Raw genomic sequence first — 21,933 nt, forward strand, 5'->3', positions numbered from 1 at the left:
TGATGCGAATTCCAGACATACATCTACCAGCCACGCAAGCAGTGGATCAAGGAACTGTCCATTTTGTATGTGGCGCTGAAACTTGTTCCCCCCCCCCCCCCCCCCCAAGTGTACTTTTCCTGGCTAGCATAGCTCACGCAAAAATGTCTAACATAGGCCTAACTGTAGAAATAAAAATAAATGTTATGAAATACACCATCGTGGAAACAAGGTGAAATCCCTGTTTGGTTTGGAAGGATTTCAGAGTCATTGTGGACAAGGACAACAACCCAGTAGATTGATACACAGTCAGCTTAAAGTGCAAACAGGTATTTGTTTATGATAGGCTAATTCGGTTTACTATCAGTTAATAATTACATTAATTCAGAATTTCGTTCATTTAGACCATACACAGGCCATGTCAAGTTTGAGTAGCCTACTAAATTAATACATTTTGCCACTTATATTCGATTCTGGGAATTATTTAAGATTCAATTCAACTAGTTGATCATCTAAACAATATTGAATGTAAAGGTATTGTTTTAAGTCATGTCGGCTATAGGCTTTCATTAGGTAAGAAGACTAATCAGAAGGCCCTTTTTTCAGAGCGACTTGAGTTGTCAATGTGCAGCATCTCATTGTAAAAATTGAGTTGTAAAGTGTGTTGTAGCAGGAAGCAATTATTATTATTAATTTAACCTTTATTTAACTAGGCAAGTCAGTTAAGAACAAATTCTTATTACAATGACGGCCAACTGGGGAACAGTGGGTTAACTGCCTTGTTCAGGGGCAGAACGACATATTTTTACCATGTCAACTCAGGGATTCGATCCTGCAACCTTTTGGTTACTGGCCCAACGCTCTAACCACTAGGCTACCTGCCGCCCTATTTGTGGATACTATCATATCCACAAATGTTTGGTTTATTTCTACAGGATCCATTGATAATTGTCCTTGTAAATCATGAATTGCATTAATGGCTCTGTCTGCATTTAACTTAATGTGCCAGGCCAGCAATTTACCAGGTTTTTCACCTTGATCATAGACTGTTTCAGCCTCGGTAAGCTGTTTGCAGCCTTTGAGCTGGAAAGTTCTTCATACTGAGCTTTTAATAATTCCTTGTTTACTTCTGAGTTATCCAAAAAAGCTTCCCTATCCATTTCTCTGATTTTGCTGTCCAACTCTCTCATTTCCAGATTTAATTGATTTGAAACTGGTAAAATGTATCATTTGCCTCTTAATACAGCTCCGGAAAAAATTAAAAAGACCACTGCAAAATTATCAGTTTCTCTTGTTTTACTATTTTTGGTATGTGTTTGGGTAAAATTACCATTTTTGTTTTATTCTATAAATTCCAAATAAAAATATTGTCATTTAGAGCATTTATTTGCAGAAAATGACAACTGGTCAAGATAACAAAAAAGATGCAGTGTTGTCAGACCTCGAATAATGCAACGAAAATAAGTTCATATTCATTTTTAAACAACACAATACTAATGTTTTAACTTAGGAAGAGTTCAGAAATCGATATTTGGTGGAATAACCCTGATTTTCAAATCACAGCTTTCATGTGTCTTGGCATGCTCTCCACCAGTCTTTCACATTGATATTGGGTGACTTTATGCCACTCCTGGCGCAAAAATTCAAGCAGCTTTGTTGATTGGCTTGTGACCATCCATCTTCCTCTTGATCACATTCCAGAGGTTTTCAATGGGGTTCAGGTCTGGACATTTTAGTTTTATTCTATAAACTATGCTTTGAAATCCTCCCATATGGTACTCGCTGACATTTGGTCAGTTTTCAATGGAAAATAAACATCTATACGCACTCAAACGTAATGTAAAAAGTCTGGGTCCTGTAACCATCTGGGATGCAAACGCCATCTAGAGGATCCTTTTACTAGTTCTGTATCCCTATAGAATAATGACAGGGGAATGGTCACTCAGAACAATACTATCATATCAACTTCCTGCTACATTGGGAAGCAATAAGCAAGAAACTAAAAAGTAGTCTATACGAGAATATGATTTAAATGTCAACAAGTAACATGAAAACTCCCTTTCACTCGAGTTCTGAGTCCTCCAAGGTTCACATAGATTTAAGTCCTTAGTGAAATGCTGTAATTTCTTTCCACTCTGCAAGTGGAAAGCGTTTAAACCAGAGAAGTGATTGAGATGAGGATCAAGAGCATAATTAAAATCCCCTGCCATTAGGACTTTACCAGGAAATACATTATCAAAGAATTTGGGATTATCATCATTAGGACCATAAACATTAACCAGATTAATACACTAATTCAAAAGAGTTCCCTGTATCAAAACGCATCTACCAGATGTATCAGTTACAATATTATCCACGTGAAATGGAACAGTTTTGTGAATTAAAATCAAAACACCACGAGAATGAGAGGAGAAACGGGATGCTATTACTTGCCCTTTCCATCTCCTGCGTACTTCTTGTAGGAACACAATATATTAATGAAGTTGTTTAAGCCTAGTAATAACCTGTTTAAGCTTGGATAGTTTACAAACTCCAGTTTTACATTTAAAGTCATTTAACAAAAGACGTGAACACGGAATAAGCAATAGCATAAAGGCATATCTAAAATGTGTTTAGTAACCACAAGGACCGCATGACTATTTTGCGGTGAGGAAAATACAGTTGAAGTCGGAAGTTTACATACACTTAGGTTAGAGTCATTAAAACTTGTTTTTCAACCACTCCACTAATTTCTTGTTAACAAACTATAGTGTTGGCAAGTTGGTTAGGACATCTACTTTGTGCATGACATGTAATTTTTCCAACAATTGTTTACAGACAGATTATTTCACTTATAATTCACTGTATCACAATTCCAGTTAGTCAGAAGCTTACATAAACTAAGTTGACTGTGCCTTTAAACAGCTTGGAAAATTCCAGAAAATGATGTCTTGGCTTTAGAAGCTTCTGATAGGCTAATTGACATCCTTTGACATAATTTGAGTCAACTGGAGGTGTACCCACGGATGTACTTCAAGGCCTACCTTCAAACTCAGTGCCTCTTTGCTTGACATCATGGGAAAATCAAAAGAAATCAGCCAAGACCTCAGAATATTTATTTTAGACCTCCACAAGTCTGGTTCATCCTTGGGAGCAATTTCCAAACGCCTGAAGGTACCACGTTCATCTGTACAAACAATAGTACGCAAGTATAAACACCATGGGACCACGCAGCCGTCATACCGTTCAGGAAGGAGAAGCGTTCCGTCTCTTAGAGATGAACGTACTTTGGTGAGAAAAGTGCAAATCAATCCCAGAACAGTAAAGGACCTTGTGAAGATGCTGGAGGAAACAGGTAAAAAGTATCTATATCCACAGTAAAACGAGTCCTATATCGACATAACCTGAAAGGCCGCTCAGCAAGGAAGAAGCCACTGCTCCAAAACCGCCATAAAAAAGCCAGACTATAGTTTGCAACTGCACATGGGGACCAAGATCGTACTTTTTGGAGAAATGTCCTCTGGTCTGATGAAACAAAAATAGAACTGTTTGGCCATGATGACCATCGTTATGTTTGGAGGAAAGAGGGGGAGGCTTGCAAGCCGAAGAACACCATCCCAACCGTGAAGCACGGGGGTGGCAGCATCATGTTGTGGGGGTGCGTTGCTGCAGGAGAGACTGGTGTACTTCACAAAATAGATGGCATCATGAGGGAGGAAAATTATGTGGATATATTGAAGCAACACACAGCAAGACATCCAGTCAGGAAGTTAAAGCTTGGTCGCAAATCGGTCTTCCAAATGGACAATGACCCCAAGCATACTTCCAAAGTTGTGGCAAAATGGCTTAAGGACAACTAAGTCAAGGTATTGGAGTGGCCATTACAAAGCCCTGACCTCAATCATATAGAACATTTGTTGGCAGAACTGAAAAAGTGTGTGCGAGCAAGGAGGCCTACAAACCTGACTCAGTTACACCAGCTCTGTCAGGAGGAATGGGTCAAAACTCACCCAACTTATTGTGGGAAGCTTGTGTAAGGCTACCTGAAACGTTTGACCCAAGTTAAATAATTTAAAAGGCAATGCTACCAAATACTAATTGAGTATATGTAAACTGCTGACCCACTGGGAATGTGATGAAAGAAATAAAAGCTGAAATAAATCTCTCTATCCTATTATTCTGACATTTTACCTTCTTAAAATAAAGTGGTGATCCTGACCTAAACAGGGAATTTTTACTAGGATTAAATGTCAGGAATTTTGAAAAACTGAGTTTAAATGTATTTGGCAAAGGTGTATGTAAACTTGACTTCAACTGTATGTAAAGATATGTTGGAACGAACAAACATACATCTACCCTAAGAGTAAAACACTGCACCCCATTCCCTTGTCTCCCTAACCGAGAAACCCAACACTTCCTCTCCCACTTCCCCCTAATCGTAGAGTGTGGCCTGGTGGAGGACTGATCCATTAAAGGGAGCAGTCTAACCTAAGCGACGCTAAACAAAACAAAGAGTAACCATGCCTTCTCTCAGCAATTACTACTCACGAACAAAACAAAAAGGCATATTTTGCAAGATGTTATGTGAAATATCACAACAAAAGGCATATCTAGCAAGAAGATATGTTGATTCACAAAATAGGGACTGCTGCTAGTAGCTACAGTGCCTTGCAAAAGTATTTATCCCCCTCTGTGTTTTTCCTATTTTGTTGCATTACAACCTGTAATTTAAATAGAATTTTATTTGGATTTCATGTAATGGACATACACAAAATATTCCAATTTCGTGAAGTGAAAAAAATTACTTGTTTCAATAAATAAAAAAATATTAAAAAAACTGAAAAGTGGTGCGTGCATATGTATTCACCCCCTTTGCTATGAAGCCCCTAAATAAGATCTGGTGCAACCAATTACCTTCAGAAGTCACATAATTAGTTAAATAAAGTCCACCTGTTTATCTGTCCATAGGACCACTTTAAACCATACACTCCACAGAACTGGGCTGTATGGAAGAGTGGCCAGAAAAAAGCCATTGCTTAAAGAGAAAAAATAAGCAAACACGTTTGGTGTTTGCCAAAAGGCATGTGGGAGACTCCACAAACATTTGGAAGAAGGTACTCTGGTCAGATGAGACTAAAATTGAGCTTTTTGGCCATCAAGGAAAACGCTATGTTTGGCGCAAACCCAACACCTCTCATCATCCCGAGAACGCCACACCCACAGCGAAGCATGGTGGTGGCAGCATCATGCTGTGGGGATGCTTTTCATCGACAGGGACTGGGAAACCGGTCAGAATTGAAGGAATGATGGATGGTGCGAAATACAGGGAAATTCTTGAGGGAAACCTGTTTCCGTCTTCCAGAAATTTGAGACCGGGACGGAGGTTCACCTTCCAGCATGCCATTGACCCTAAGCATACTGCTAAAGCAACACTTGAGTGGTTTAAAACCTCTTGGTGCTAGGGGGCAGTATTGAGAATTTTGAAAAAAATATGTGCCCATTTTTAACTGCCTCCTACACCAACTCAGAAGCTAGAATATGCATATTATTGTTCAGGTTTGGATAGAAAACACTGAATTTTCTAAAACTGTTTGAATGGTGTCTAAGTATAACAGAACTCATATGGCAGTCAAAACCCTGAGACAAATTCTGACAGGAAGTGGATACCTGATGTGTTGAATTACCTTTAAGCCTATTCCATTGAAACACACAGGGGCTTATTAATTTTTGAGCACTTCCTATGGCTTCCACTAGATGTCACCAGTCTTTAGAAAGTGTTTTGAGTCTTATACTGTGAGAACTGAACGAACAAGAGCCTTGGAACGGTGGTGGCCGATTAGGCTCTGGCGCGCGAGTTCATGTTTGGTACTCTCGTTCCAAAACGTTTTAAAAGAGAATGCAAACGTCCGCCTTGAATATTATTCATGTTCTGGTTAAAAAAGGCACTAATGATTTATGCTATACAACGTTTGAACGAACGTAAATATTTTTTTCCCCCTCGTTCATGACGAGAAGTCCGGCTGGCATAGATCACGGGCTAACAACACGGAGCTTTTTGGACATAAATTATGAGCTTCTTCGAACAAAACTACATTTGTTATGGACCTGGGATTCCTGGAAGTGACATCTGATGAAGAGAATCAAAGGTAATGGATTATTTACATAGTATTTTCGATTTTAGATCTCTCCAACATGGCGGTTAGTCTGTATCGCAAAGCGTATTTTTCTGGGCGCAGTGCTCAGATTATTGCAAAGTGTGATTTCCCAGTAAGGTTATTTTTAAATCTGGCAATCCGGTTGCGTTCAAGAGATGTAAATGTATAATTCTTTCAATGACAATGTAATATTTTACCAATGTTTTCGAATAGTAATTATTTAATTTGTTGTGCTGCTTGACTGGCGGTTATTGGAGGGAAACGATTTCCTCAACATCAACGCCATAGTAAAACGCTGTTTTTGGATATAAATATGAACTTGATAGAACAAAAAATGCATGCATTGTCTAACATAATGTCCTAGGAGTGTCATCTGATGGAGATTGTCAAAGGTTAGTGCATCATTTTAGCTGGTTTTCTGCTTCTGGTGACGCCTGTCTTTGAATTGACTAAACATTACACACAGCTATTGTCAATGTACTCTCCTAACATAATCTAACTTTATGCTTTTGCCGTAAAGCCTTTTTGAAATCGGACAACGTGGTTAGATTAAGGAGATGTTTATCTTTCAAAGGGTGTAAGATAGTTGTATGTTTGAGAAATTTGAATTATGACATTTAATTGTTTTCAAATTTGGCGGTCTTGATATTTCACCTGTTGTTGATTGGGTGTACCAGGGGTGGGACGCTTGCGTCCCACATAGCCCATAGAGGTTAAGGGGAAACATTTAAATGTCTTGGAATAGCCTAGTCAAAGCCCAGACTTCAATTCAATTGAGAATCTGTAGTATGACTTAAAGATTGCTGTACACCAGCGGAACCCATTCAACTTGAAGGAGCTGGAGCAGTTTTGCCTTGAAGAATGGGCAAAAATCCTAGTGGCTAGATGTCCCAAGCTTATAGAGACAAACCCCAAGAGACTTACAGCTGTAATTGCTGCAAAAGGTGGCTCTACAAAGTATTGACTTTGGGGGGGCGGGGTGAATAGTTAAGCACGATCAAGTTCTGTTTAAAAAAAATAAACAATCTTATTTCTTCTTTGTTTCACAATAAAAACATATTTTGGATCTTCAAAGTGGTAGGCAAAAATCTATTTTAATTCCAGGTCGTAATGCAACAAAATAGGAAAAATGCCAAGGCGGTGTGAATACTTTCGCAAGCCACTGTACCAAGTAACAAAATGGCCCATACATATAGCATTAACATAGTATACCATGTTAAGTATTATAAACCACAAAAAGTATCAAAGATCAGAAATGAGAAAAAGAGATACCATTGGGTAACATAGCACTTATTCAAAGGCCCTTGCACATGATGTTGATATCAGGCTTGCACGTGAGTGTCAATCATTTTAGTCCAAGGATATAATGGAAACTTAAGTCTTCATAGAATGTAGTCCTGAGTCTTCTCAGTGGTGCAGGACGAATGAATAAAGATCCCAATGTGTCCGTTGACATGGAGCTAAACATCTTCGCCGGCATTTTACAGTGTTTTATGTAATCCAATGGAAGATAATTATTTAACGTAACAAAAATAAACTTAAACATGACATCCAACGGACAGCTATCTCACCTGTCATATAGAAGAAACTGAGCTAACTGATGAGCACATACAGGTCACAAATAATATGAGCAAACTTTGAGTGGGCTAGCTTGCCATATTATTAACTTAACTGTTATGCTAGCTACAATTCTAAAGTAGCAGCTAATAAATTAGTTTATGTCAGTTAGCTTGCCAACAGTCACGTAATCCAAGGTGGTTTAATTCTCCGTAGTCCAGAGCGGTGGTAAACTTCACAGCGCCAACATGCCTAGGAAAAAGATTCACGTATGCCACGGATAAACACCTCTGCTTGAGAGAGAGATTCAAACTTGTGTGACCGTCTATTGTAAGTCAGACGTAGTTCAGCTGGGAAGGCTATTCCATAGGCAATGTTGAGGGACCTGAGCTGGCGCTTGACCCCGACGCCGCCTTTTCTTTTTCGGTGCAGGTCTGCGGACAAGTCAGGGAAGAACATCATCTCTTGGTCCCCGTACATCACCTTGCCCATCTTGAAAGTTGAGAAACTTCATGTTAAGGACTAGAGGAGAGGGGTGGTTTCTCAGGCCTGTAGGAGCCAGAATGCTGATGGAAAGCCATCTTCCAAGAAATGCACCTGCGTCACAATATTCCACTTTTTCGGGTAGATTAACCAGTCTCAAATTAAACCCCCTGTGGTGGTTCTCGAAGCGAGCTTAATTTTGAAGTATGGTCCGCCACCTGTTATTCCAACTTTTCGGTCGTTGTTTCGACAGTGACAACAATATCTTCCACCATGGGTTTCTCTGCTTCGTCCAAGTGCGTGGAGTAGGCTTGAAGGTCACGTTTAAAATCACTAATCCCCGTTAGGACACCTTCGAGTTTGGTGGAAAAGACCCCTTGGTTCTGGTTTAGGTCGTCTACATCGTTGTTTGTCATGTCGGACTCGTGGTGAGAGGAGCTTCCAGGGCCATCTGGGTTAGTGGAGCTGGCTGAATTAGCAGGGCTAACTGGCCTAGCCTGGACCACGTTGTCGATGTTCTTCTTGTTTAAGGAGGACTACGTTTAAGTAGATTCATAATGGATGTAGATACGCCTGAAATTGTCAAAGAAAATTGCTGTCCATGTTACGAGGATTTAAAATAAGAGATTAAAAGAAGTTTAGATGAAATTGGCAGGAGAGCACTAAAAACACATCAGCTCAGGGGGTCGAGGTCAGGTCACGTTAAAGGAGAAGGAACAGTTCATTGCCCGTATCACTTAGTTTGTTTCCTGCCTGGCAATAAAGATGCAATGTTTAGCAAGGAGGAGACTCCACCCAAATTGGAGTATGTATACCACCACTGGTGGAACCATGATTTTGTTGGTTCAGCTGTTCGATCCTTTGGGATCGATCCTGTGGCTCAGTTGGTAGAGCATGGTGTTTGCAACGCATGGTGTTTGCAACGCCAGGGTTGTGGGTTCGATTCCCACGGGGGGCCAGTACGAAAAAGTAAAATAAATGTATGAAATGTATGTCGCTCTGGATAAGAGCGTCTGCTAAATGACTTAAATGTAAATGTAATAAAATTTGTTTAAACTTTCATAGTGTCCGTCGAGTTCTTACTCTGATATTTAGAACCTAACAGTAGGTACTTAAGTTAATACCTGCAGTCAACTTGTGCTATAAGTTAGGAGATAAAGCAGACTGCGTTCTTCATTTCACCGGTCACATTATTTTACATTATGAGGCTAACCGTAGTTCCCCAGAACAGTTGAGCCAGTCATGTGTTTGTTTATAAATAGAACAATGGGAGAAAGCAGGAGCTGGTGAGTCCAGCTGTGTATTTGGTTTAACTTTAACTAGTTGGCTAAGTAAGTGGCTGAATTAATGAGATGGAGCATCATATCGTTTTAGCTTTCTGTGTGTTTGAGAAGTCAAAGCGCTTTGAATGAGTAATCTGTACAGCTGCCACTGCTATTTTAGATGTATCTCCTTTCCATTCTCAGACCCTCAGTCTGCTCCTCCCTCCTCTTCTCCAAGCAGAGCTGGCAGGCCCGTTGCCCTAGCGACTCAACACAGATAGTGTGTACACATGCTGCTCCAGAGCCAGTGCTCTTCTTCCATGCATCAAAACTTTGTCATTTGCACATTGTCTCTCATTCGCATGTAAATGTCCAAATTCACCAAAAATGACATTTCGGTAGCTACTACCTATACTTCTATAACTTTATTAGCCAGATTGCCTGTCTTTGCAATTAGTTTATTTTGTTTGCACTTGTTAGCATATTTAGCTAGCAGCCTCCATGGAAATGCGCTATTACTTGTGCTAATTTTGTTAGCATTCTGGTAATATTTCATTTTTTTGCGGTTTACTGCCCCTGGTATACTAAAACGCTATGACAATATGAAAATCTGGATACGGCCCAACGCTAGCACTTTCTATAGTATTTTATTTCATTTAAAACATGACAGAATGTTAACATTAGGTGAAATTAAGTGTTTTTTTTTGTTTTTTTATCAAGTTACACTACCCAAAATGTACTCTACTCGTAGAACAACCCTCTTACCTGGTACCGGTTCCTGGAAATGGTCTTTGAACCAGCGGAACAGTCCGTTAACTGTGGGGAACATCTGGGAGCGGTAGCGGAACCCGTCAGGACTGATGGTCACAAACTCAACACTGTAGAGACAGAGCAGAGGACAACAAGACAGATTCAGATGCAACACATCACCTCACTCAGAACAGTCAGCTACTCCAAACTGTAATGGTTAAAAGGTTGAGAGTTTAGTTGAGGGTGTCCAATCAAAACGGATATTTTGACCAATGAGTAAAATAATGTTAATTGTGTGGATAATCCCCTAAGAAAACCAATGGTCCAAACTTCATGTCTCTATCATAATCCGTTAAAAGTTTGAGTTTTTACCCTTGCACAACGGCCAAAATGAGAGGCCAGAGAAAGAAAATTGGACAAACATAAGAAAAATTGCACACAGCATCAAGGCTACGTGACAGGCCGAATGAAGGCTACGTGACAGGCCGAATGAAGGCTACGTGACAGGCCGAATGAAGGCTACGTGACAGGCCGAATGAAGGCTACGTGAGTTGAACTTGTCATCTTTGTCGAATCCACAGGACATAAAACAATATAGAGTTAAGATAGATGTTAAGACAAGTAGTATTTTTATAAATGCTTTTCATATTAATGCAAAATTCCTGCTATTTTTTCAAGATTTCTCACAAAACACGCATCTCTGAAACGTCAACGGAGCGTACCGCAAGCTTTTTTATTTTCAGTCTTTTACATTTAATTCAGTTTGTGTCATGTTAATTCAGCTTTTTGTGACCCACAGAAACAACGTTGCAGATGACCACATCATCAAAAGTAATTGTGAAAAAGCACACCGCTCTGTCAACAGAGCTCAGTGCTTATTATCGGATGTATTAGGTTACAAAATCGGACTTTTTGGATATAATGTTAATGACATGTTAGAGAAAGACCACACTGAACAATTCAGAACATGAACAATAATATTTGTCTTGGTAAAATCGATTTTATAAGGAAATTAAATTTCATCACCCACTCTGGGCAGACCGGGTGGACACCCTATTTAGTTCCTAATTTAAAAAGATAAAATCTATTGAAAGCTCCATTTTCTATTGACATTAATTTAACATAAGGGACCGTTTCAAATTTACTGGGGGGTGGACGCCGTCCAAAAATAAGAGAGGCATTGGGACATCTAAAGCTAATTTCCTGCATTTCTACTAGGGCTGTCCCACCCCCCCCCCAAAAAAATATTGGTTGACCAAGAATAGTCTTTTCCAATCGGTTGGTCATAATTTTAAAATGCGTATTTTTACATATATAGACACACCCTATGAGTATTAATCAAATCAACTAGGCTATACGTACTGAACTTTTGATGAAATAATTAAGACACACAAATGAGCCAGAGATCGAGAGTGACTAACCAGAAGAATAACCTGTTCCCGACCATCCTCTTGCTGCTGCTGCTGGCCTTCACAGATTCTGCCATTATGCTTCTGAATTTGCCAGTAATAGGCTACACCAGCAGCAACCTTTTCAATTTGGAGTGCCAATTTATCTTACCATTTCTACCCATCTGAGTGACAGTTAGGATTTTCATATGCACGTTTTCGTGGAACAGTTAAATTTCATTTATAATAGTCTTTGGTTAATCTACATTCAATCTAAATCAAAATGTAACATAATGCCATTGCCAACTATGTAAAAATAGCCTACATAAAGCCAAAACATTAAAGCATTGCAGCCTGCAGGTAGAAAATATCCTATAAAACACATTTGCTGGCAGGCCATGCGTAGCCACAAACTTGATATATTGCATCAACTATCAACTGGGTCGCCGAAACTCGCGCTAGCAAACTTGAAACATCGTGTAAAATATTCTGGGCTCTCAGTTCGCCTGACCAGTGAACTCGGGACAGACACAGCTATTTGTACATGGGATAAGAAGTAATCAGGTATTTTATGACGTTTCCTCAAAATCAGAGCATTACATTTTTCCCTTTTGTATGAAGTGGTAATCGAAAGGGAAAGAGCTGGAAATATTGGTAAAAGAATTTGAGGAACTATTATTCTCAATTGATTCTGAAAACAGACTTACTTCACTTGCTGTTTGAGGTGAAGAAAAAGTACTTTGGGAAGCTCCACTGCTCATTAGTGGTGGCGAGTTAAGACAATCAGAAATAGTATCAGACATCCCCAAATGGGTACATACAGTTGAAGTCAGAAGTTTACATACACCTATGTTGGAGTCATTAAATCTCGTTGTTCAACCACTCCACAAATATATTGTGGCAAGTCGGTTAGGACATCTACTTTGTGCACGACAGAAGTAATTTTTCCAACAATTGTTTACAGACAGATTATTTCACTATCACAAATCCAGTGGGTCAGAAGTTTACATACACTAAGTTGACTGTGCCTTTAAACGGCTTGGAAAATTCCAGAAAATTATGGCTTTAGAAGCTTCTGATGGGCTAATTGACATCATTTGAGTCAATAGGAGGTGTACCTGTGGATGTATTTCAAAGCCTACCTTCAAACTCAGTGCCTCTTTGCTTGACATCATGGGAAAAATCAAAAGAAATCAGCCAAGACCTCAGCCAAGTCTGGTTCATCCTTGGGAGCAATTTCCAAAACGCCTGAAGGTACCACGTTAATCTGTACAAACAATAGTACGCAAGTATAAACACCATCGGACGACGCAGCCATCATACTGCTCAGGAAGGAGACGCGTTCTGTCTCCTAGAGATTAACGTACTTTGGTGCGAAAGGTGCAAATCAATCCCAGAACAACAGCAAAGGACCTTGTGAAGATGCTGGAGGAAACAGGTACAAAAGTATATATATCCACAGTAAAACGAGTCCTATATCGACATAACCTGAAAGGCCGCTTGGCAAGGAAGAAGCCACTGCTCCAAAACCGCCATAAAAAAGACAGACTACGGTTTACAACTGCACATGAGGACAAAGATCGTACTTTTTTGAGAAATGTCCTCTGGTCTGATGAAACAAAAATAGAACTGTTTGGCCATAATGACCATTGTTATGTTTGGAGGAAAAAGGGGGAGGCTTGCAAGCCAAAGATCACCATCTTAAACCGTGAAGTACGGGGGTGGCAGCATCATAAAAAAAGATTTGGTTGTTAACAATCTACCAGCCCAAGATCTGGGCTGGTAGATTTTTGAATCTACTTGACATAGTGGCTGGTGGATCCAAAAGTTAATTTTAGGCCCTGACAATAAACTCAGCAAAAAAAGAAACGTCCTCTCACTGTCAACTGCGTTTATTTTCAGCAAACTTAACGTGTAAATATTTGTATGAACATAAGATTCAACAACTGAGACCTAAACTGAACAAGTTCCACAGACATGTGACTAACAGAAATGGAATAACGTGTCCCTGAACAACAGTCTATCTGGTGTGGCCACCAGCTGCATTAAATACCGCAGTGCATCTCCTCCTCATGGACTGCACCAAATATGCCAGCTCTTGCTGTGTGATGTTACCCCACTCTTCCACCAAGGCACCTGCAAGTTCCCGGACATTTCTGGGGGAAATGGCCCTAGCCCTCACCCTCCAATCCAACAGGTCCCAGACGTACTCAATGGGATTGAGATCCGGGCTCTTCGCTGGCCATGACAGACAACAGACATTCCTGTCTTGCAGGAAATCACACACAGATCGAGCAGTATAGCTGGAGGGTCATGTCAGGACGAGCCTGCAGGAAGGGTACCACATGAGGGAGGAGGATGTCTTCCCTGTAACGCACAGCGTTGAGATTGCCTGCAATGACAACAAGCTCAGTCCGATGATGCTGTGACACACCGCCCCAGACCATGACAGATCCTCCACCTCCAAATCGATCCCGCTCCAGAGTACAGGCCTTGGTGTAACGCTCATTCCTTCGACGATAAACGCGAATCCGACCATCACCCCTGGTGAGACAAAACCACGACACGTCAGTGAAAAGCACTTTGCCAGTCCTGTCTGGTCCAGCGACGGTGGGTTTGTGCCCATAGGCGACGTTGTTGCCGGTGATGTCTGGTGAGGACCTGCCTTACAACAGGCCTACAAGCCCTCAGTCCAACCTCTCTCAGCCTATTGCGGACAGTCTGAGCACTGATGGAGGGATTGTGTGTTCCTGATGAAACTCGGGCAGTTGTTGCCATCCTGTACCTGTCCCGCAGGTGTGATGTTCGGATGTACTGATCCTGTGCAGGTGTTGTTACACGTGGTCTGCCACTGTGAGGACGATCAGCTGTCCGTCCTGTCTCCCTGTAGCGCTGTCTTAGGCGTCTCACAGTACGAACATTGCAATTTATTGCCCTGGCCACATCTGCAGTCCTCATGCCTCCTTGCAGCATGCCTAAGGCACGTTCACGCAGATGAGCAGGGATCCTGGGCATCTTTCTATTGGTGTTTCTCAGAGTCAGTAGAAAGGCCTCTTTAGTGTCCTAAGTTTTCATAACTGTGACCTTAATTGCCTACCGTCTGTAAGCTGTTAGTGTCTTAACAACCGTTCCACAGGTGCATGTTCATTAATTGTTTATGGTTCATTGAACAAGCATGGGAAACAGTATTTAAACCCTTTACAGTGAAGATCTGTGAAGTTATTTAGATTTTTACGAATTATCTTTGAAAGACAGGGTCCTGAAAAAGGGACGTTTCTTTTTTTATTTGTTTAACAGTTTTTTGGTTACTACATGATTCCATAATGTGATATTTCATAGTGTTGATGGTTGTACTTTCCAGAAGGAAAGGACATCTCTGCAGCACTCCACCAATCAGGCCTTTACGGTAGAGTGGCGAGACGGAAGCCACTCCTCTGTAAAAGGCTGGGAGACTAGTCAGGATCGAGGAAAGATGACGAGAGCAAAGTACAGAGAGATCCTTGATGAAAACCTTCTCCAGAGCGCTCAGGACCTGACTGGGGTGAAGGTACACCTTCCAAGAGAACAACGACCCTAAGCAGACAGCCAAGACAACGCAGGAGTGATTACTTAATACTTTTTTGGGGTGTGTTATTATTAGCCCAATTTTTTTTGTGTGTTATTACATACAGCTGGGAACTACTTTTGGATATCAGAGCGGCGGTAACTCACCAGCATTACCATCAGGTATATTACTTTCCCGAATTGGATCCTTTGTTCGTACCCCCCAGGGCAATTGAACTGATTCCAGAGACTGATCCAAAACCCAACCGGCGGAGAAGAGGTATTCGGAGTGGACTTCTAGTCCAACTCAGGAGGCGCGCACACCACCCACCGCTTCCGAGTATATTACTCGCTATTGTTCAGTCTCTGGATAATAAAGTGGAAAATCTCAGGGCAAGGATTTCCTTCCAGGGAAACATCAGGGATTCTAATATACTCTGTTTCACGGAAACATGGCTCCTTTGGGGATACACTGCCTGAGTCCGTACAGCCAGTTGGGTTCTCAGTTCATCGCACAGACAGGAATAAATATCTCTCCGGGAAGAAGAAGGGCGGGGTTGTATGTTTCATGATTAACTACTCATGGTGTGATTGTGATAACATACAGGAACTCAAGTCCTTTTGTTAACCCGACCTAGAATACCTCAATCAAATGCCGAACGTATTACCTCACAAGATAATTTTTCGGTTAGTCACAGCCGTGTATATTCCCCCGCAAGCCGATACCACAACAGCACTCAAAGAACGTCACTGGAATTTATGCAAACTGGAAACCACATATCTCGAGGCAGCATTTATTGTAGCTGGGGATTTTAACAAAGCAAATTAGAGGAAACGCTACCGAAGACAAGCTAAACACCTTCGCCCTCTGAGGGTGCCACCGACGCGTCCCGCTACCAAGGACTGTGGGCTCTCCTTCTCCATGGCCGACGTGAGTAAGACATTTAAGCCTGTTAACCCTTGCAAGGCTGCCGGCCCAGACGGCATCCCTAGCCATGTCATCAGAGCATGCGCAGACCGGCGGACATATTCAATCTCTCCCTGCTGTCCCCACATGCTTCAAGATGGCCACGATTGTTCCTGTAACCAAGAAAGCAAAGGTAACTGAACTAAATTACTATCGCCCCATAGCACTCACGTCGGTCATCATGAAGTGCTTTGAGGCTACTTCAGGACCATATCATCTCTACCTTACCTGACACCCTAGACCCACTTCAATTTGCTTAGGGCCCCAATAGCTCCACGGACGATGAAATCGCCATCGCACTGCCCCATCTGGACAAGAGGAATACCTATGTAAGAATTAGGTATGCACAATATATCGGTGAAGATATCGGAATCGGACAATATTAGCTAAAAATGCCAACATCGACACTGGCCCGATGTCTAGTTTAACGCCGATGTGCAAAACCGATGTCAAAGCTGACGTGCATACCTACATAACGTAGGTACATGACGTAATGACGACACATAAAATGTTGCGCTACATGTGCAACACAGCATTCCTACCCTAGCACACAATGTCTGCTGTGTGGATCGAGCAGTCAACAAGTCGAGCAGTCATTTGAAAGAGTAAGAAAAATTTTGCGAGAAAACTCAAAGGTCGAAATCCATTAACCTCTTACATCTAGACGTTCCGCTAGCGGAACACCTGCTCCAATATCCAATGATGGGCGTGGCGCGAAATACAAACTCCTCTAAAATACAAAAACTTCAATTTTTCAAACATATGACTATTTCACAGCATTTTAAAGATAAGACTCTCCTTTATCTAACCACACTGTCCGATTTCAAAAAGGCTTTACAACGAAAGAAAAACATTAGATTATGTCAGCAGAGTACCAAGCCAGAAATAATCAGACACCCATTTTTCAAGCTAGCATATAATGTCACAAAAACCCAGAAGACAGCTAAATGCAGCACTAACCTTTTATGATCTTCATCAGATGACAACCCTAGGACATTATGTTATACAATACATGCATGTTTTGTTCAATCAAGTTCATATTTATATCAAAAACCAGCTTTTTACATTAGCATGTGACGTTCAGAACTAGCATACCCCCCGCAAACTTCCGGAGGAATTCGCTAACATTTTACTAAATTACTCACGATAAACGTTCACAAAAAGCATAACAATTATTTTAAGAATTATAGATACAGACCTCCTCTATGCACTCGATATGTCCGATTTTAAAATAGCTTTTTGGTGAAAGCACATTTTGCAATATTCTAAGTACATAGCCCAGGCATCACGGGCTAGCTATTTAGACACCCGGCAAGTTTAGCACTCACCAATATCAGCTTTACTATTATAAAAGTTTCATTACCTTTTGTTGTCTTCGTCAGAATGCACTCCCAGGACTGCTACTTCAATAACAAATGTTGGTTTGGTCCAAAATAATCCATCGTTATATCCGAATAGCGGCGTTTTGTTCGTGCGTTCCAGACACTATCCGAAATGGTAAAGAAGGGTCGCGCGAATGGCGCAATTCGTGACAAAAAAAAATCGAAATATTCCATTACCGTACTTCGAAGCATGTCAACCGCTGTTTAAAATCAATTTTTACGCCATTTTTCTCGTAGAAAAGCGATAATATTCCGACAGGGAATCTCCTTTTCGGCAAACAGAGGGAAAAAAAAATCACAAAGGCGGGGGCGGTCGGGTCACGCGCCTAAGCCCAGAGTCCCTTGATCGGCCACTTGAGAAAGGCGATAATGTGTTTTCGGGCTGGGATGACGACATTCTGTTTTTTCCCGGGCTCTGAGCGCCTATGGACGACGTAGGAAGTGTCACGTTAGAGCAGAGATCCTTAGTAAAAGATAGAGATGGAAAAGAAGTTCAAGAAATGGTCAGACAGGCCACTTCCTGTAAAGGAATCTCTCAGGTTTTGACCTGCCATTTGAGTTCTGTTATACTGACAGACACCATTCAAACAGTTTTAGAAACTTTAGGGTGTTTTCTATCCATATGTAATAAGTATATGCATATTCTAGTTACTGGGTAGGAGTGGTAACCAGATTAAATCGGGTATGTTTTTTATCCAGCCGTGAAAATACTGCCCCCTAGCCATAACAGGTTAACACCAAAATAATGGAATTCATTGCCCTTGACAATCACCCATTCTCTGTCATGGGTGGTGTTGGCTTTCACCCACTGGTTGAGCACCGGTACACAGTAAGCTACCAAGTGCGCTATTTTTCAGATGTTGCCCTACCGGAGTTACACAGTAATAGCGTCACTGCTATTAGCTTCACGACTGACATTTGGACCAGCGATATCAGCCCCATGAGCATGCGGAGTCTGACAGCACAGTGGGTGGTCGAGGATTTCGTGGGATTTCGTACTGAGGAAAGTCGTATTTCATGCTCATGAATGTGCTGGTTGTCATACCGCTGCTGCCATTTCAATGGCATTTGCGAACATGTTTGAAACATGAGCTCGCTCCATTCTAACAACTGACTCAAGAAATAAGCTCATCAACTGTGCCTGCAGCAGACGTGATACCCTGTCATCGCATTGAAACGCCAGCTCAACAAAAAACTGGCGACACAGGCTGTGAACAAGCGATTCGGTGGCACTCTCTCTTTACTGTGTCGCCACCATGCTCGATGCTAGGTACAAGGACCGCTACTTCGATGCAGACAAGAAACAGGGTTTACGTGAAATGTTACATACACAGCTGGACAAGATGGAAACAGACACAGTGACAGTGCGCACCGAGGAAGAGAGGCCACTGACAGACAGAGCTGAAACCTCACTGTTTGACATGTATTAAGAAATCCTGGTTGAGAACGAAACGACTGAACAAATTAACAACGAAGCAGAACAGAAAGTTAAAGAAATAGGTTTTGATTATGTTTTACTGGTAATGAGGACATACATAAATGCCAACAAAATAACTTTTGGTCAGTGTGGTGAAAATAACTTTTTGGTCAGTGTGGTGTGTAACCTTTATTTAACTAGGCAAGTCCGTTAAGAACAAATTCTTATTTACAATGACGGCCTACGCTGGACCAATTGTACGCCACCCTATGGGACTCCCAATCATGGCCGGATGTGATACAGCCTGGATTCGAACCAGGGACTGTAGTGATGCCTCTTGCACTGAGATGCAGTGCCTTAGACCGCTGCGTCCATGTGTGTGTTAACTATTTAACTGTACTAGAACGCTTAAAAGGCCGCTATAATTTTAAATATTGGTTATCGGTAACAGTTTTTTTTGGCAAGGAAATATCAGATATAGGTATCGTCCAAAAATGTCATATCGGTGCATCACTAGTAAGAACGCTGTTCACTGACTATAGCTCAGCATTCAACGCCATAGTACCCTCCAAGCTCATCATTAAGCTCGAGGCCCTGGGTCTGAACCCCAGAGTTGTAAAGAAAAAGCCATACCTCAGACTGGCCAATAAAAATAAACGATTAAGATGGGAAAAAGAACACAGACACTGGACAGAGGAACTCTGCCTAGAAGGCCGCTAGAGGCCAGCATCCCAGAGTCGCCTCTTCACTGTTGATGTTGAGACTGGTGTTCTGCGGGTATAATTGAATGAAGCTGCCAGTTGAGGACTTGTGAGGTGTCTGTTTCTCAAACTAGACACTCTAATGTACTTGTTCTCTTGCTCAGTTGTGCACTGGGGCCTCCCACTCTTCTTTCTATTCTGTTTAGAACCAGTTTGCGCTGTTTTGTGAAGGGAGTAGTACACAGCGCTGTATGAGATCTTCAATTTCTCGCATGGAATAGCCTTAATTTCTCAGAACAAGAATAGACTGACGAGTTTCAGAAGAAAGTTCGTTTCTGGACATTTTGATCCTGTAATCGAACCCACAAATGCTGATGCTTCAGATACTCAACTAGTCTGAAGGCGGACAGTTTAATTGCTTCTTTAATCAACACACCGGTTTCAGCTGTGCTAACATAATTGCAAAAGGGTTTTCTAATGATCAATTAGCCTTTTAAAATGATACACTTTGATTAGCTAACACAACGTGCCATTGGAACACAGGAGTGATGGTTGCTGATAAGGGGCCTCTGTACGCCTATGTAGATATTCCATTATTAAAAAAATAAAAATAAATATTTTTTTACAAAATCAGCTGTTTCCAGCTACAATAGTCATTTACAACATTAACAAGGTCTACACAGTATTTCTGATCAATTGAATGTTATTTTAGTGGACCAAAAAAAAATGTTTCTTTCAAAAACAAGGACATTTCTAAGTGACCCCAAACTTTTAAACGACAGTGTATATATTCTTAATTCCATTCCTTTATTTTAGGTGTGTATTGTTGTGAAATTGTTAGATATTACTGCATTGGAGCTAGAAATGCAAGCAATTCGCTTCACCCGTAATAATATCTGCTAAACATGTGTATGTGACCAATACAATTTGATGTCTCTGAATGTCCTTGAGTGGCCCAGCCAGAGCCTAGACTTGAAACTGATCTAACATCTCTGGAGAGACTTGAAAATAGCTGTGCAGCAATGCTCCCCATCCAACCTGACAGAGGTTGAGAGGATCTGCAGAGAAGAATGGGAGAAACTCCCCAAATACAGGTGTGACAAGCTTGTATCGTCATACCCAAGAAGACTCAAAGCTGTGTGCAAATTCTTTTCAGTAGTTAGGTGAACTCATCATGGTTTGGATGAAGGGTTCAGGATAATGGCTGGATAAGGGGACAGGGTTTAGGGTTAGTTAGCTGTAGTCATGGTAACTCACTGTGGTTTGGGTTAGGGTTAGTTAGCTGTAGTCATGCTTACTCACAGTGGTTTGGGTTAGGTTAGCTGTAGCCATGGTTACTCACCGTGGTTTGGGTTAGTTAAGTGTAGTCATGGTAACCCAGCATGGTTAGGGTTAGTTAGCTGTAGTCATGGTAACTCACCGTGGTTTTCCACGAGGTTGGTACCCCAGTATGAACTTCCCTGGCCGGTCTTTACAGGCTGAGACAAAATAGGGGATGAACGCAGGCTTTTCCTTTTTACACCTAATCAACAACTCCTCCATTTTCTACACAGACCAAGGGAGGGAGAGAAAGAAAGAGGGTCAGAAAAGATGAGTGGATGAATAAAAAGATATGTAGCTCTATAAATAGAGAATAATAGAACCAAACAATTGTCACTGGAGAGATTAAACATGTTTTATAGACAGAAAGGTTAGTTTCTTTGTAAGTCTTTGTAAAGCAAATACTCAGATACTTGAGGTTGATCAAAATAAACACGAATACTCTGTGCCACTTCCTGTGGTTATGATAATATTCACACCACCATACCTTCTTGTCCCCTCCGTTACAGTCCTGGAAGTACTTATGTCCCAGGAGGTCACGCGCAAACGCTGCCATTGGCTGAATATAACGAGCTGTGATCTCATCAAGATCCTCAAACTCCTACAGAAAGGGAGAAAAAGAAAGAAATATTTGTTTGAGATTCAAAACACAATTAAATGTACAGTTGACCCAAATGGCCCTGTGACTGTCATTCCAACACATATCTAAAGTCTAAGGTCTCTAGGTGTTGTACTGAGGTTGTTTAGTAGTTTCCAAAATGTCTAAATTGCTTAGACTTTTTTCATACATACATTTTTTTGCTCGCTTGCCTTGCATAAAAAAATATATAATCCGTTAAACAGTAAATCAACTTTGTATGGCCTAAAATTTACTGTGAAGCTCAGCAAAGTCACTTATTTGAACATGATGCGCTAAAAATGCTAATCTCGGTCCCATGACTTGAATGTGATTTGTGCCACAAATGCTAAAACGTTAGCATGTGGAAGCATTTATGGATTGCTGTCCATAGACTGCTTACAGGGTAAGGAAACCAATATGTAATTTTGCAT

At 41.1% G+C, this 21,933-nt stretch overlaps 1 protein-coding gene across 2 annotated transcripts in view; it reads right to left on the reverse strand.

Moving 5' to 3' along the window:
- The window catches only part of LOC106602907 (SPT6 homolog, histone chaperone and transcription elongation factor), a 72,247-nt gene that overhangs the window by 9,771 nt on the left and 40,543 nt on the right, over nucleotides 1-21,933 (reverse strand). For both annotated transcript variants that reach the window (XM_082974400.1, XM_082974399.1), the window contains exons 32-34: nucleotides 21,371-21,484; nucleotides 20,984-21,108; nucleotides 10,181-10,293 (exon numbers count right to left, since the gene is read on the reverse strand). In XM_082974400.1, the coding sequence (XP_082830526.1) occupies nucleotides 10,181-10,293; nucleotides 20,984-21,108; nucleotides 21,371-21,484 (352 nt within the window). The remainder of the gene's footprint in view (nucleotides 1-10,180; nucleotides 10,294-20,983; nucleotides 21,109-21,370; nucleotides 21,485-21,933) is intronic.

Source organism: Salmo salar, chromosome 04 (assembly GCF_965601325.2).
Source record: "Salmo salar chromosome 04, fSalSal1, whole genome shotgun sequence".
NCBI classification, from domain to species: Eukaryota; Metazoa; Chordata; class Actinopteri; order Salmoniformes; family Salmonidae; genus Salmo; species Salmo salar.